The sequence below is a fragment of the Gorilla gorilla genome, chromosome 1 (assembly GCF_029281585.2).
Source record: "Gorilla gorilla gorilla isolate KB3781 chromosome 1, NHGRI_mGorGor1-v2.1_pri, whole genome shotgun sequence".
NCBI classification, from domain to species: Eukaryota; Metazoa; Chordata; class Mammalia; order Primates; family Hominidae; genus Gorilla; species Gorilla gorilla.
In genome coordinates, this window is record NC_073224.2 from 200101797 (window position 1) to 200117086 (window position 15290).

General features: G+C 41.2%; 1 protein-coding gene across 4 annotated transcripts in view; it reads left to right on the forward strand.

Annotated features, from left to right (window-relative positions):
* Nucleotides 1-15290, forward strand: part of TRIT1 (tRNA isopentenyltransferase 1) — a 64349-nt gene that overhangs the window by 28421 nt on the left and 20638 nt on the right. For 2 of the 4 annotated variants that reach the window (XR_010131511.1, XR_010131510.1), the window contains 9 exons: nucleotides 1750-1848; nucleotides 2944-3089; nucleotides 5557-5699; nucleotides 7734-7845; nucleotides 8171-8283; nucleotides 8534-8611; nucleotides 11191-11300; nucleotides 11613-11730; nucleotides 13914-14691. Coding sequence is in view for 2 of the 4 variants with exons in the window: in XM_063700035.1 (XP_063556105.1) it covers nucleotides 1750-1848; nucleotides 2944-3089; nucleotides 5557-5699; nucleotides 7734-7845; nucleotides 8171-8283; nucleotides 8534-8611; nucleotides 11191-11300; nucleotides 11613-11730; nucleotides 13914-14083 (1089 nt within the window). In the remaining 2 variants the exon portion in view is untranslated. Of the gene's footprint in view, nucleotides 1-1749; nucleotides 1849-2943; nucleotides 3090-5556; nucleotides 5700-7733; nucleotides 7846-8170; nucleotides 8284-8533; nucleotides 8612-11190; nucleotides 11301-11612; nucleotides 11731-13913; nucleotides 14796-15290 lie in introns of those variants that run through there. The other 2 variants (XM_063700035.1, XM_063700031.1) reach the window with 1 other exon arrangement.

Consider the following 15290-nt stretch of genomic DNA (forward strand, 5'->3'; position numbering starts at 1 on the left):
CAGTCATTTCATGGCTTGCACAAATAAGTTAAACCTTTTTCCGTGAAGTATGTCCTATCCCATCTTCTTTCCTCTTTCCACTCTCTCCTCTTCTGGAATCTTAACATTTTTCCCTTCCCCTTTTCATTTCTTTGCTCACTTTCCCTTTGTTAATCATACTACAGGTTGAACATCTGAAAATCTAAAATCCAAAATACTCCAAAATCTGAAACTTTTGGAGTGCTGAGATGATGCTCAAAGGAAATGCTCATTGGACCATTTCAGTTTTCAGATTTTCAGGTTTGGGATGCTCAACCAGTAAGTATAATGCAAATAATTCAAAATCTGAAACATTTCCTTGGTCCCAAGTATTTTGGATAAGGGATATTTAACTTGTGTATAATTGACATTTTATCTTACTGTGGAAATTGTATGCTCCCTATACTTAATTTAAAGGGGGAAATAGAGAATTTGTTTTCTCTTTTTAAAACAAACAATGTTTTTTCTTTATGATCCTTGATTGGTAACATCTTTCTTCCCACCCTGCCTTAGCCGCTTAAGGGTTAGTGGGATTCTAGTAGAAAAGAGGTGGTCTGTCTCTATGCCTGCAGATTGGCTGGCAAGGAGAAATGTGTAAATGATTATTTACCTGGATATTGAAAGTCTTTTAAAAAAAGTTATTTTTGGCCAGGCACAATGGCTAACGCCTGTAACCTCAGCACTTTGGGATGCTGCAGTGGATGGATTGCTTGAGCTCAGGAGTTCAAGATCAGCCTGGGCAAGTAACATCGTGAAACCTTACCTCTACCAAAAATACAAAAATTAGCCAGATGTGGTGGCGTGTGCTTGTAGTCCCAGCTACTTGGTGGCGGGAGCTGAGGTGGGAGGATGACTCGAGCCCTGGGAGGTCGAGGCTGCAGTGAACTGTTTTCACGTCACTACACTCCAGTGTTGGTGACAGAGTGAGACCCTGTCTCAAAAAAAAAAAATTATTCTCAGGAGCAAAGGCCTTCTTAAAGCAGATAATTATCTGTTCAACGGAGATTCTAAAGAGAAAAATTTAAAGTAGCAGAGATGAAAAAACAATAGTGGCTATAGTAAATTGAGTGCTTACTATTTTTTAGGCATTGTGATAGGGGATTTCTATGAATTGTCACATTTAAGGCTCATGGGGATTTTTACAGGTGAGAAAACTGAAACTCAGACAGGCTGAGTAACTTGCCCAAGAGCTGAACCTGGAAATTGAAGTCTATTTATCTTCAGAACCTGTGCATCTCACTTAATTTGGTGAAGCCTCAAGTGGCAAAATGTGATAGTCTCTCCATGATGGTAGAGACTGACTAAGTCTAAGAACTTTAGAGAAACCAGCTTGTGTTTTGCCTTAGAAGGCAAAGTCATGCAATGGATGTCACCTTGATGGCCTCCTGAGCAGCTGACACTTGGTTCTGTGAGAGTCCTTGGGCTTGTGCTTGTTGAACTGATTTGGAATACTAATAAAACTTTGACTTTTAGCAGCAAGACCTAGAAAGTTCTAGAACTGGAAGGAATTACCACTATGCATTTGTCTCTGGTTTCTGCAAGTCCCTCCAGAACTGATTGGACGTGATTCTGGAAATTTGTTGGAAACACTGAGGGCTGGTATCAACGCATTTTGGTTCCCACCCTTTCTCCTCTGCTCTGCAGATAAATGAATGTGGTTTCTTGCTAATGGTGTCCTTCCAAAGTGAGTCAGGATTCTCTTGATATCGTGATATCTTTCTTAATGTTCACATTGAAGATATATTTGCCCGAGACAAAATTCCTATTGTCGTGGGAGGAACCAATTATTACATTGAATCTCTGCTCTGGAAAGTTCTTGTCAATACCAAGGTAAGTTTAGTTCACTCGTAACTCACTGAGGAAATGGATTGCTCTTTCTTGCTGGCTAATTTCAGTGGGAGAAAGGTTGACTCTTGCCTATTTCTTATACTCAGCAACTATAATTTTCCTACTTAATATTCTCAAGCAAATGCCACCTCCATGTGTGAAGTGTGTTCCTCCAGGCTGGTCTATGGGAAGGGGCTCTGTGTGGCAAAAATGTTGCTGTGTGGATTAATTAGCATCTCCATATAAATTAACAGTTCATTAGGCTGGGCGTGGTGGCTCACACCTGTAATCCCAGCACTTTGGGAGGCCAAGGTGGGTGGCTCACCTGAGGTCAGGAGTTCGAGACCAGCCTGGCCAACATGGTGAAACCCCATCTCTACTAAACCCCATCTCTACTAAAAATACAAAAATTAGCCAGGCGTGGTGGCACGCACCTGTAATCCCAGCTACTAGGGAGGCTGAGGTGGGAGGATCACTTGAGGCTTGAGGCGGAGGTTGCAGTGAGCTGAGATCGCGCCACTGTACTCCAGCCTGGGCAACAGAGCGAGACCCTGTCTCAAAAAAAAAAAGAGAGATGTGATTCAAGAAAAAAATATGTATAATTCTTTAGAAAAATTATATTTTAAAAAAACCAGTATGTTAGCCATTAGCCTGATTCAGTATTTCCTGGCTGGCAGCACAGTATGTATATTAGGGAGATGTCCAACACTGACCTTATTTACGTAGGTGCTACTATGTAGGGTAAGACTGTGTAAACTGTAATTCACTGGCAATCCTGGTCTCCTTGTTCACACTTGCTGAGAAGACTAGACTCCTGGATATGCTAAAATAGACATATTAGCCCTGGTACCTGTTTGAACTTCTGACAGGGAAGCAAATAGCCAGGTGTTTCCCTATGCTGTAAGTCTTCTGTCTTTTTTGTTTGCTGTGGCCTCATAGCACTTACCACAGCATATTGGAATTTTCTGTTTATGATCTCTCACTATATGGCAAGATCTTCTGATTATTCTGTATTCCTGACAGTTAGCAAAGTGCCTGGCACATACACTGTCTCAGTGTTGGTTGAATTAAATTTACTTCTAAACCATCATTTAATAGCCCCAGGAGATGGGCACTGAGAAAGTGATTGACCGAAAAGTGGAGCTTGAAAAGGAGGATGGTCTTGTACTTCACAAACGCCTAAGCCAGGTGGACCCAGAAATGGCCGCCAAGCTGCATCCACATGACAAACGCAAAGTGGCCAGGTAAGAAAGCCTGGCCTGCTGACCCCAAATTCCTTTACAACTAGCGAGCAGTCAGTTCTTCAGTTTGCCCAGATGATGAGAGATTTGGTAATAGCAGTTAGTGGAGATTGATGTGTTGTTCTAGCTCAGCAGGTTGGGAGGCCCTGAGTTATTGCTTCAGTTCAACTACCTCAATAAATAATTGCAGCCTACTTTGTTACATTTTAAATGCATAGTACAATATCGTTTTCCCCTAGGGCCTATATAATGTTGCTTCATTTTCTATTTGATCTTTGCTTGTATAACAGTTTTCATATACATTTTTTCTGGCATGCAGTTTGTTTACATTGTGATTTGGGTTTCATAACTGATTATGCAATGCCGTGTTCTGCCCCAGCAGCTTTCCCAGTGGGAGGTGGATTTTATTAACTGTCTCACAGATCAGCTCACCTTTGCACATGGAAACTATCTGGTAGGGAAGAGAGGTAGTGAATGAACTCACAAGGTCATGTTTTTTTAGGTTGTTTTGAAATTGCAGCCTCATGTTAGGTTTATTTTTCTGCAGTATTAGGAGTGATACCACTTCCGGCATAGTAGAACATCTAATGAAGGACCTGTTCTATTGATGGTTATACAGATTAAATATTAAAGTAATACCTCATATTCGTAAGGGTTGTGAAGTATTCCACTCAAATGAATTTGATATTTTTCATCCTAATTTTACCCCCCTCAGTGAAACTTAATGTTAGAATATAGGATTTAAAACATTCATTATTATTATTACTTTTTTTTTTTTAAGAGATAGAGTCTTACTTTGTTGCCCAGGCTGGAGTACAGTGGCATAATCATGGCTCACTGCAGCCTTGACCTCCTGGGCTCAGATGTCCTCCTGCCTCGGCCTCCTGAGTAGCTGGGACTACGGGTGTGCACTACTATACCTGGCTAGTTTTTTAAATTTTTAATTTTTTGTAGAGATGTTTTGCTGTGTTGCCCAGGCTGGTTCCAAACTCCTAGGCTCAAGCGATCCTCCTGCCTCAGCCTACTAAAGTGCTGGGATTATAGTCATGAGCCACAGTACTCAGCCAAGAAAAGGATTTCTTCAGGTAGGGTTGTCCTTTGCACGGCAGGGGGGTGGGGCACAAATTGTAGTATCTAAGTTTTTTCACCCCCTTAAAGGCAATATATAACCCCATTAAGAATGCATGTTTTAGATTAATGAAGTTTATACTTTTCAGTATCCAAACATTTTAAACACTTTAATAGAAAACATTCAATTTTTTTTAAACCTAGGAACATTATGATAAACATTCATTTTTATATTGTTTTATTACATGATTCTAGAGCTTGGTGTTTATTATTCTCTCCTTTTACTAATCAGTTCTTTCTTATCACTTCTCCTCATTTTGCTGCGTCTAAACGAGTAATGAGTTTGAGAATTTTTTCTTAGTAAGTCAATAGGTTCTAAGCAAGAGCTCTAGAGTCTCATTTAGAGAATGAGGACTTTCTTTTTTTTTTAATCTTTCTTTTGGCTTGAGGCTGTATTTTAACTCCAGATAAGTGAGATATCTGTTACTACATTTTTTCTCATAGATCTTCTTTGAGAAACCAGTGATACTGAAAGACAAGGGGGTCTACACTCTTGCGTTAGGGTTTCAGGAAGTAGAATTGGGTCAGGAAGAGAAAGATCACTTTCAGGCTGATAAGTTGCAATCACCCAGAGTGGTAGAGTGTAGATTTGGGAGTTAAATTACCTAGTGCTGCTTAACATAATAGATACGGACAGAAGTGGATGGTGGCTTAAGAATAAGTATGTGAGTTCTTTTCTCAGTGATCTTTGTGCCAGTAGAGCACTGGATTAGCCAGGAGCATTCTTCATTAATTTGACATATTTAAAAAGAAAGCTGATGAGCTGGATGTACAACATGCTTTTGTACTGTGGGAAAGGCATGCCAGCCAGACCAGACTTGTTGGCTTGTTACAAAGTGTCCCAAACAAGCTCTTTTACTGTTTATCTGAAAGTGAGTGAGTACCATTCTGTTTGTATAGAAGAAACCTGTTGTTTCTGAACCTATTTAACTGATTTCAGAATAATTTATATATCTTTAGAAAAATAATATTATTTCTTACTTTACCTAAAGTTTTCTTTAGTACCCTTTTCTGAGTAGCTGTAGGACTGGAGTAACCCTAGACCTTCATGTCTTTTGGAACTTAATGCAGTGAAAATGAGAATAAGCCTTTCTGCATGCCCCCTTTTTGAAGAGACTGGGTCTGTTGCTGCTTAGGTTGGTCTTGAACTCCTGAGCTCAAGCAGTCCTCCCAGTTTGGCCTCCTGAGTAGCTGGGACTACAGATGTGCACACTGTCGTGACTGGCTTTCAAGAATGAGGCTTTCTGTAATAAACAGCCTTTCTCCTTGTTTTACTTGAGAATGAATATTTTCTATTGGTTTTTATGGGTGTGCCCCCTCCCTCCCCTTTTATATTACTTAGGAGCTTGCAAGTTTTTGAAGAAACAGGAATCTCTCATAGTGAATTTCTCCATCGTCAACATACAGAAGAAGGTGGTGGTCCCCTTGGAGGTCCTCTGAAGTTCTCTAACCCTTGCATCCTTTGGCTTCATGCTGACCAGGCAGGTAACAGCCCTTTGATGCCCTAGAGTCCATCTGTGATGGAACTTGGAGTAATAAGTTACTGTATAGAAAATGCTTAGAACCATGGGTGGCTCATAATAAACACTAAACAAGTATTAGCTATTAATTTTATTATCATTATCATTATTTGTTGACTTAGGCACAGTGCCATTCCCCTAGATATCTGTTTGGAAAGGGAGAAAGGATAGCCCTGGCATTAGGAGAAGACATCACAGGTAGAGTGGGATGGGATGGACGGAATGGGAAAGAGACTGCCATCCAGGCAAGGTCCAAAGGAGAAAAAGAAGGCAGTCTCTTGTGGAAGGTTGGCTGGAGACTAGAATGTTCTAGAAGCAGTATGCCTTATAATTAGCTTGCTAGCCTGATGGTGTTTTGTTGCTAAAGTATAATTATGTCCGTGATAGTAGTAACTTATTCATCCAGCAAACATTCAGTAAGCATTCAATGAAGTGCTGGGTATTCTGTGTGGTACTTCGGTTTCAGAGTTGAAGAGACAGTGCCTTTTCTTAAGGAATTCCCAGTCTAGTGGGACAACAGACAAGGAGATAGATACTATCTGTCTGTCTATTATTTATGTGATAAATGCTGGGCTAGATATATTTTCAGAGTGCTGTAGGGCCACAGAGAAGGGATGACAAATATTATCTTGGGGGGAGTCAGAGACCAGTTTGCAAAGGTAGCCTATGATAGGCCTGGAAAGATGACATCATTATGTGGACAAACAGTAGAGTGTAGCACTGAAGAGCACAGGCTCTTGAGGCAGACTGTCTAATAGCAAATTCCTGCTCCACTAGCTTCTAGTTATGTGAATTGTTAAGACAAATTAGTTTACCTTTCTATGTCCCAATTCTCCTGTAAAATAGAGATAATAGTAATAACACATATTTCATAGCTTCATCAAGGATTAGATGAATTAATACATATATAGTGCTCAGGATGTGCCTGACACATGACGGGTCCTCAATAAATGCAAACTTTCTAGAAAGGTTACTGTTGCTGTAGGCCAATAAATCACAATGGCAGAGATGTAGAAGAACATAATTAAAATGGTGACAATCTGTTGTTAAATTAATCTGCCATAAATTGATAAAAAAGGTAATTTTTCAATAATGAAATTTTATAAACAAAAACTTTTACTCTACAGTCAGCATAAAATAATGGTATCTGATTCATAGTAAAGCTGTTTGTCACATCTGAACAATTACGACCTCTCACTCTTTGCTCCTTTGCTTGGCTCAGTAGTTTAGAATGTATCTAGGATATCTTTTTTTTTTTTTTTTGAGACAGAGTCTCGCCCTGTTGCCCAGGCTGGAATGCAGTGGTGTGATCTCGGCTCACTGCAACCTCCGCCTCCCGGGTTCAAGCGATTCTCCTGCCCCAGCCTCCCAAGTAGCTGGGATTACAGGCGCGCGCCACTACGCCAGCTAATTTTTGTACTTTTAGTAGAGACAGATTTCACTGTGTTGGTCAGGCTGGTCTCGAACTCTTGACCTCGTGATCCACCCGCCTCGGCCTCCCAAAGTGCTGGGATTACAGGCGTGAGCCACCTTGCCCAGCCGTATCTAGGATGTCTTTGGATTAAAGTTCCATGTTCGTATCCAAGGTGTCATCTAGGGGTTCTTAAACATAAAGTAACACTAAGTTACAGTATAATGACATATTAAATTAAAAATAAGAAAGGTAAACCAGGGGATCCTCAGCCACCTCTAAAACACATTGGGATATACATTCCATATGAGAATAAAATATTTGTCCTTCACAATTGCTGTAATTGTATGCTTTCTCTATATAATGAGGAGGCATGTGCTTCATTCTGACTATGCTTCATTTTTATTTGGAGTTGCAAAGTCTTAAATGTGAGTAAAGTATGAATTATTATAATAATCTTTGGAATCTGAATTCTTTCTTCTGTTTGGACAAATTCTCTTTTTTTGTGACCACCTGTTCACTCGTCATGTAAGTATATAGTAGGTACCTACAACTTGCTTGCTGGTTGATGGGCTAATTTGATTCAAGTTCTAGATGAGCGCTTGGATAAGAGGGTGGATGACATGCTTGCTGCTGGGCTCTTGGAGGAACTAAGAGATTTTCACAGACGCTATAATCAGAAGAATGTTTCGGAAAATAGGTGAGGATTTGGCTGTTATTCTGACCTACTGTCCATATTTTGCAGACAATCAAAAGACCATAATGCTAATACTGGCTTTGGGTCTACTTGTTTATCAGCCTTCTTTGCAGATGCAGTTTTTTAATCTTTCAGACAGTCCCAGGAGTTAACTTTTCAAGAAAGTAACCTGGTGGGTAGGGGAGGGGAAAATTTCAGAGAATCAGTAACTGCTCAGGATCTCAATTTCCTTATCTGACAGATGAAATGGCTCAACTAGGTCCATCTCCAAAGCCCCTGCTAGCTTTTAGGAGCAATGGCTTATCTGCTGATACCCTCCTGTTCCCAGCCAGGACTATCAACATGGTATCTTCCAATCAATTGGCTTCAAGGAATTTCACGAGTACCTGATCACTGAGGGAAAATGCACACTGGAGACTAGTAACCAGCTTCTAAAGAAAGGTGTGAATTCTTCCATCTAATCTAGTCTTGGACATCTTTGGGTGGCAGGGTACTCTGCTGGTATGGTCTGAGAAAGAGCCAAGGCTTAAAGCGTCCCAAATAGCCTTCAGCTCAGAACTGAGATTTTTGTCCACCAAGTCTGACATTGCACTGCCGTGGCTGACTTTTTCCTGCTGGGCTGGGAGGGCCTGCCTCTCTGCAGGGTAAGGAGTGCTTACCTAGATGTTCTTAAATCTACTGTATCTTTCAGGTATTGAGGCTCTGAAACAAGTAACTAAGAGATATGCCCGGAAACAAAACCGATGGGTTAAAAACCGTTTTCTGAGCAGTAAGTCTCATGTTTTTCTTTATCCTATGGGTCTGTTTTCAATAGAATATAGATGTCCTCAGCTCACCCAGAAAATGAATTTTAGATTCTGGGCCTGTTCTAAGATTTTGGATCTGACCTAAGGGAAGTTCTATAACATAAATGATTATCCAGGGATATTTTCTTGGGATGTCTCAGAAAAAAAAAAAATTGTTTGCATTGAGGAGTCTGCCTTCTGCCTTGAACAGATGGATACTGGCTGCAAACAGCTAAGAACAACAGCAGCATCCTTTTTGGAGAGTTGGTGTTCAGGGCTGATTTTTAGCTTCAGTTTTGTACCTGAAGAGCAGTCAGATTTCTGTAGGGAAGATTTCCTAATTACAGTGTTTTTGGGGGGCCAGATGAGTTGTATAAAAAGACACCTTCACCATGTCTCCCAGCGTCTCCACATGGTGCTTCAGATTGCTTCAAATGAAACTTTAGTTGAACAGCATTTTTGAGGGAAAAGAAAGGAAATTCTCATTGATTTGGCCCTGTACTGTGTCTTTGGCACTAAATTTGGTGTTATACATATATTATTGAGTCTTCAAGGTAGGTGTTATTCTTTTATTTTTACAGATAAGAAAATGAAGGCCTAGTGAAGTTAAATAACTTGCCAAAAATCACCCAGCTAGTCGGCAGTAGATAACTGAATGCAGGCCTGACACAGAGTCCGCACTCCTTTATCCTACTCTTACTTCCTTTAGCTGTAACTTTAGCAAGACAGCATTAGTATTGGACCGTGGGTAAAAACTATGTGGTTATGAGCTAAAGGAGATTAATTTAAGCATAAGTGAAACTTCAGTTTTATCTTGTGGACATGTTTTAAATATGCTTCTGAATCATCCTGTGTTTACCTTTTGCTGGTAGACTTCTGCTCTCAATTACAGACAGGGCCAGCTGAAGCCTCTGCCCCACTCGGTGCCTCTGAAAATACATACCTTGATCCCTGCTGTTGACCACTAAACTGCTAACATTCTTTCTCCCAGCTCCCACTCTCTGCCTGAGCTCTCCAGTGGAGTTCTGGTGTGAAGAGGCTCGTTGTGCTTTCCTCTGCTTATCCTGTTTTCTCTGCATGTCCTGGTAGATAGAAGTCTTAGTGTCATCTGAAGTTGAAGCTCAGTGCTGTACTACAAATTTCTAATGCAGCTTCTCTTATCCCCATGTCTGACAATAAGCCTTTAACAGAAGACTTTTTGGTAATAATTTAGAACTTCTTCCTGTAGTAAAACCACAATAATTCCTCCATCTCTGTGGTAGGAGGAGTTGATGGCACAGTGTGTCATATGCCTGTTCCTCATTCGTGCGTATGCCGGCATCGTCCTGGTGCTGGAGTGAAAGGCACAGCTGCCCTGTAAATCAGGAGCTGTGCGTGATTGGCTAGGGCTGGTCTGCTGGGATATGGTTCTGGCAGGAAGCCAGGGGGCGTTCCCCACCCCAGCTTGGCCTTGGACCCAAGCCAGAAATAGCAGCTGGGAGCCGAGAACTTGTTGAAAGGTGCTTAGACAGGGCACAGAAGCCCAACAAAGGGCTTAGAGGAGAAAGGAAAATGTAGAGTGGCCTGGAAACAGGTGCAGAGCTTAGCCAAGGCCAGGTGTGCTGTGGATGCTGCCTGCACCCTCCTAGTCTCACCTTTCCTGTGGTAGCAGGTGCAGCCCAGTCCAGTTTATGAAGAATCTTATTTGGGGTTGGCACAATCAAAAGGCCAGCACCTGCCAGTTGTTGGCATCCCAAGGCCTTTGATGTTTTTGCCCATGGGCGATGCTCCTTTGCCTTTAGGCAACTGACTTAACCTAGCTGTGGAAGGCAGTTTAGTGTGTATATAGGCAGGGAAGCTAACCACAGAGACTAAACTCTTGCAACATGGTTGGCTCAGGTGGGTGAAATACCTGTAGCTGCACTCTTTGCTACCTTCAGTCTCATCTTCATTCAAAAGTGTCTACCAGGGAGTGTTTCTTGAATACCCTCTAGATCAGGTTTTTAAAAGAAGTTGCTCAACTACATCAATTCTAAGACTTCTTTCTGGTTCGCAGATTCTGCGGCTTATTGGCTGATATGATTCTGTTCCCAGCCCATGCTTTCAGAGCATTTCATGAGTCCCAGGCCGCTGAGGGAATATATGCAAACCCGAGACTAGTATCTGCTCCTAAAGAAAGCTGTGAATTCTCTTGCCACAGATCGCCATCATTGTAAGATGATATGGAACTTAGAATAGGCACTTACTTAAAGCTGTTAGTTTATTTCTTCTTATGATGTGCTGTCTTTGTGTTGTAGCTCACACAATGGTCACTTGAGCTGTTAACTCTATTCTGGTTTCCTGGCTGATCTGGAAGATCCTGCACCCATGTATCCAGATTATGTAGCTAGTCTTATTGGCTGCAGAGCAGTTAAACCTCTAGGTCTTTCTTGGATTGTGGTTCATGTTTAGTTAGAATTAACAGCATGGTCAGAATGTTTACTCCTTTGGCTCTGTGTATTTCCCTGGAGGATTTCAGAGTCCTGGCTGCAGAATAGATTGGGTTTGAGGCTGACCTCTCACAACCTTTCTTTGTCATCATTAGGACCTGGTCCCTTTGTCCCCCCTGTCTATGGCTTAGAGGTATCTGATGTCTCGAAGTGGGAAGAGTCTGTTCTTGAACCTGCTCTTGAAATCGTGCAAAGTTTCATCCAGGTAATTATGAATCATGATACATTCTATTTTCTGGTTTTCAGAGCACTTTCATTAGCTGACACCTTTGTTGCTATATTGAAGAACCAGGCCTTTTTTTCCATAGAATAAAGCAGAAGGGCTGGCTGCTTTTTAATACCTGGAGACTGCTTTTCTACTTTTACATTCAGAAAGGTTGTTGCTAAAATCTGTATACAGCCCATCTGCTCTCTGGGTTGAGAAAAAGGAATCTTAGGAAAATCCCATTTCCCTTAATAGAGAATTATATCCAGATCTCTTTGAATTGAATACTCCCTTCCACCCTTGTTCTTTTAGGGCTGCAAGCCTACAGCCACTCCAATAAAGATGCCATACAATGAAGCTGAGAACAAGAGAAGTTATCACCTGTGTGACCTCTGTGATCGAATCATCATTGGGGATCGCGAATGGGCAGGTAGAGTATGGGGAGGGGCATGAAGAAGTCTATAAGGGTGGGTTCACATTGACTTCATGAAATTTAGAGTCTTTGGCAGATTGAACCTGGAGTCTATTTATTTGTAAAGGGACAGCTAGATTCCTCTAAGAGCCTGTGCTCAAATTCCTTGGAGGCTTCTGGGAATTTGTCTCTGTATTCTGAGATTCAGAGGAAGATCAGATGCTCTCCATCTTCAGCTGGAATTAATATTTTATACTAAGAGATCTGCAGTTAACTTTCTAGAGCTCCTTTGACTTTGTGGTCCTGGCTTGGAGGAATTTCTTGGCCTTTCATGTTTATAATTCAGTGGGGGTGGGATCAGGAAGTAAGGGTGTAAGGGAAGCCAGGCAGCTCATCCAGGAGACTGGAAGAAGCAGAAGCATAGCTGGGAGGGGGCAGGAAGTAGAGTTACTACTCCTGAGTGTGGTTTTTAAAAGCGGTATCTCTTCAGTAACTTTTGAGGTAATTGTTGGCATAGTGGTAGTTGCTAAAACTGTGATAAAAAGAAGTTAAGAGAAACTGTGTGAAAGTAAGCCTGTCACACATGTATAAAGAAGGTTAGTTCCCCACCACCTCAGGGCCAGCCCCACCCTAAGGCTCTATCCCTGCATTAGAGCCTGGATTTGCCTCTGCCACAGAGTCACACTGCACACACATCATTGGATTTTCAGATTTCTGTAGTCATCCAGTCAAAGCCCAGGACTTCTTCCCCAAGCCTTGAGTTTACATGGTATTTAGAAATAGGTGTAAGGTTTGCTGCTTTCAGGCACAGTGGGGCTTGTCGTTTACTCAGCAGCTGGGATCCTTCTGTTCAGAGTACTGTTTTGCATGGGATTCTCAGAGAAGTAGATTTTTCTCCCCAAAGCAACCAATAGGATGATTAGGTCTATTAACTGGTAACTGGCAAAATGAACTCCATTGTCAGAGACTGGGGACGGCTGTGATTGCCCAACCAGCAGAAGAAGCCTCGATTGTCGTTGGTTTATAATGATGAAAGGGGAAGAGAAAGAGAGTGTCTGATTGTTTTTTTCTAAAGGAAACTTAGTGGTTCGATTTGTTGAATGTCCTTCAGGGATAGCCTTAGAGAAGCAACATGTGTGAGCCTTTGTGAGCTTAGCTTGTGTAAGCCCTTCTGTAGTGCCATCTGTCAAGTCCTTACTCCCATCTCCTGCTGCCATGGAGAGCCAGCCCAGAAGCCCGTTTTTTGCCTTAGGCTCTAGCTGGAGAACAAAGCTGACTTCTTCCCCAAGTAAACTTTTCTCTTAATTCTAACCTCTACCTTACTTATTCTTGCTTCTAAACTCTTAAAAATGATGTTTTTAATATGTATAAAAGAGAATTTAAACTAGTTGTCTCTTTCAGTGTTCCCAGATGAGATTTCCTTGAAAAAAGAACAGGATAGTGAAAATAAACCTGTATGAGTTAGTCAGAAGGTGGGAACTGTCTTAGGGGTGACAGGTCAGCAGTTGATAGCAGGCAACAGTGGCCCTTTAGCTTGACTTCCTTCTTGGACCCTCAGAAGAGATCGTCGGTGATAAATGCACCTTCCTGTCTCCCTGGAGCAGTGTGTGCCTAGAGAATAGGAATCTTGCCAGAGAGTCGTTCACATGACCTTTTTGACCCAGGCACAGGGATGCCAGACCAGGAAGGACAACAGGCAATGCCCTGCAATACAGATGAGGATTTGAATTTCTAACTTTTCAACCTTACAAGTTAAAAATGCATCTATAACAGGAAGCCCCATACTACAGAGACCTGATTCTGGAAAGTGGGATCTCTTTTTGGAGCTATAGGTCTAAGTAGAAGAGTTTACCTGCTGTGTGACCTTGGACATTTTGTAAGACCTCTCTGAACTTCAGTTTCCCTTGTATAAAATGAGCAGAATAGTACCATCTTACAAGACTGCCATGAGGATTGGTGATGTAAAGTACCTAGCAGGGAGCACTTGATATGTGGTAGCTCACTCTATTTTGCTAGCTGGCTGGCCATATAATTTATTCTTCCCTTAAAAATGCTAAGCAGCTATACCAGTACATGTGTTGATCTTGCTGTTTATTGTTGAAGAAAAGCATTGTATAGTTAATTTTACTTGCTTCTAGGATTAATTCTAGAAAATTCCTAATGAGTTTTTTTGTTTGTTTGGTTTGATTTTGTCTTATCAGCGCATATAAAATCCAAATCCCACTTGAACCAACTGAAGAAAAGAAGAAGATTGGACTCAGATGCTGTCAACACCATAGAAAGTCAGAGTGTTTCCCCAGACCATAACAAAGAACCTAAAGAGAAGGGATCCCCAGGGCAGAATGATCAAGAGCTGAAATGCAGCGTTTAAGAGACATGTCCAGTGGCCTTTGGAAAGGTGGTGGGGATCCAGTTCAGGAGGGAGGGGTATGTTTGTCTCCCAGTCTGGGCAAAGGAGTGCTATGCAGAATTTTCTGCATAGCAGAAAAGCTCCCACCATTTTCTTTTGATGTGGTTTTAAAGTCTCATGTTCTCTATAATAGAAACAGCAGGTCTCGTCAGCTCCTTGTGTGGCTGATGTGTCTGGAAATGATGTAGTTCAGGAAAGCATTTTTTTTTCTTTGAACCTTAAAGGTTCTATTATTAAAAGCGGCACAGATTCCACATTTTTATACATGAGGATCTTCTTTGTGGTGAATACCAGGATTGACTGCATCCCTTTAAAGAAGTTTTATGTCCCTGACTCTGGCTAAAATTATCTAATTTCCAGATGCTTTTGTAGATGACTGAAGTATTTGTGAGCCACATATTGGGAGTTCTAGATTTGAGTGAATGGCAGGAAAGGGCCATCTCCATTGAGATGATTAAGTGAACCAAACTAGTTCTCGGAATTCTACAGAGAAGGAGGGAATCAGACTGAGGAAGCTGTGACATGGGACTTGAAGACCAAAGACTTTGAAATTTGCGAGCTGCTCACGTGTGAGTTATTATCACTGCTGTCTTTCTATTGAGTTACAAATCTATATTTTTATTGAAGTTTAAATAAAGAAAAAATTTACAAGAGCCTCTTTGATCCTTAAAAAGATATACAAGTCCATGCCTAGTTTATACACAGTATGCTCTGTTATCAATGTGATAGCTTTTTCTCAAATTTGACATTTTTCGTAGATCATGCTGTCTGTTCATTTATGTAGCAGGTGTTTATTTAACACGTTATAGTCCTTGAAGACATCTAGAGAGGGTCTTTTATTGGAGATCTATTACTTCCAATTGAAGCCCTCTTTCTGGAGTGACCCGAGCTGCCAGCAATGTTAAACAGATACTTATTTATATATAACATCAAATATAGCATTTTTAGGGTATAATTCAGCAGCATTAACTACATTGACAATGTTGTGCAATCGTTGCCACTATTTCCAAAACGTTTTTGTCACTCCAAACAAACTTTGTGCCCTTTAAGCGTTAACTCCCCATTCAAATACATTTTGTTTGTGCAGAATCTACTCTATGAGAGCCCCTGAATTAGACTAAAGGGAATGCAGGGATGAGATGTGGTTCTTGCCTTCAGGGAGCTTATA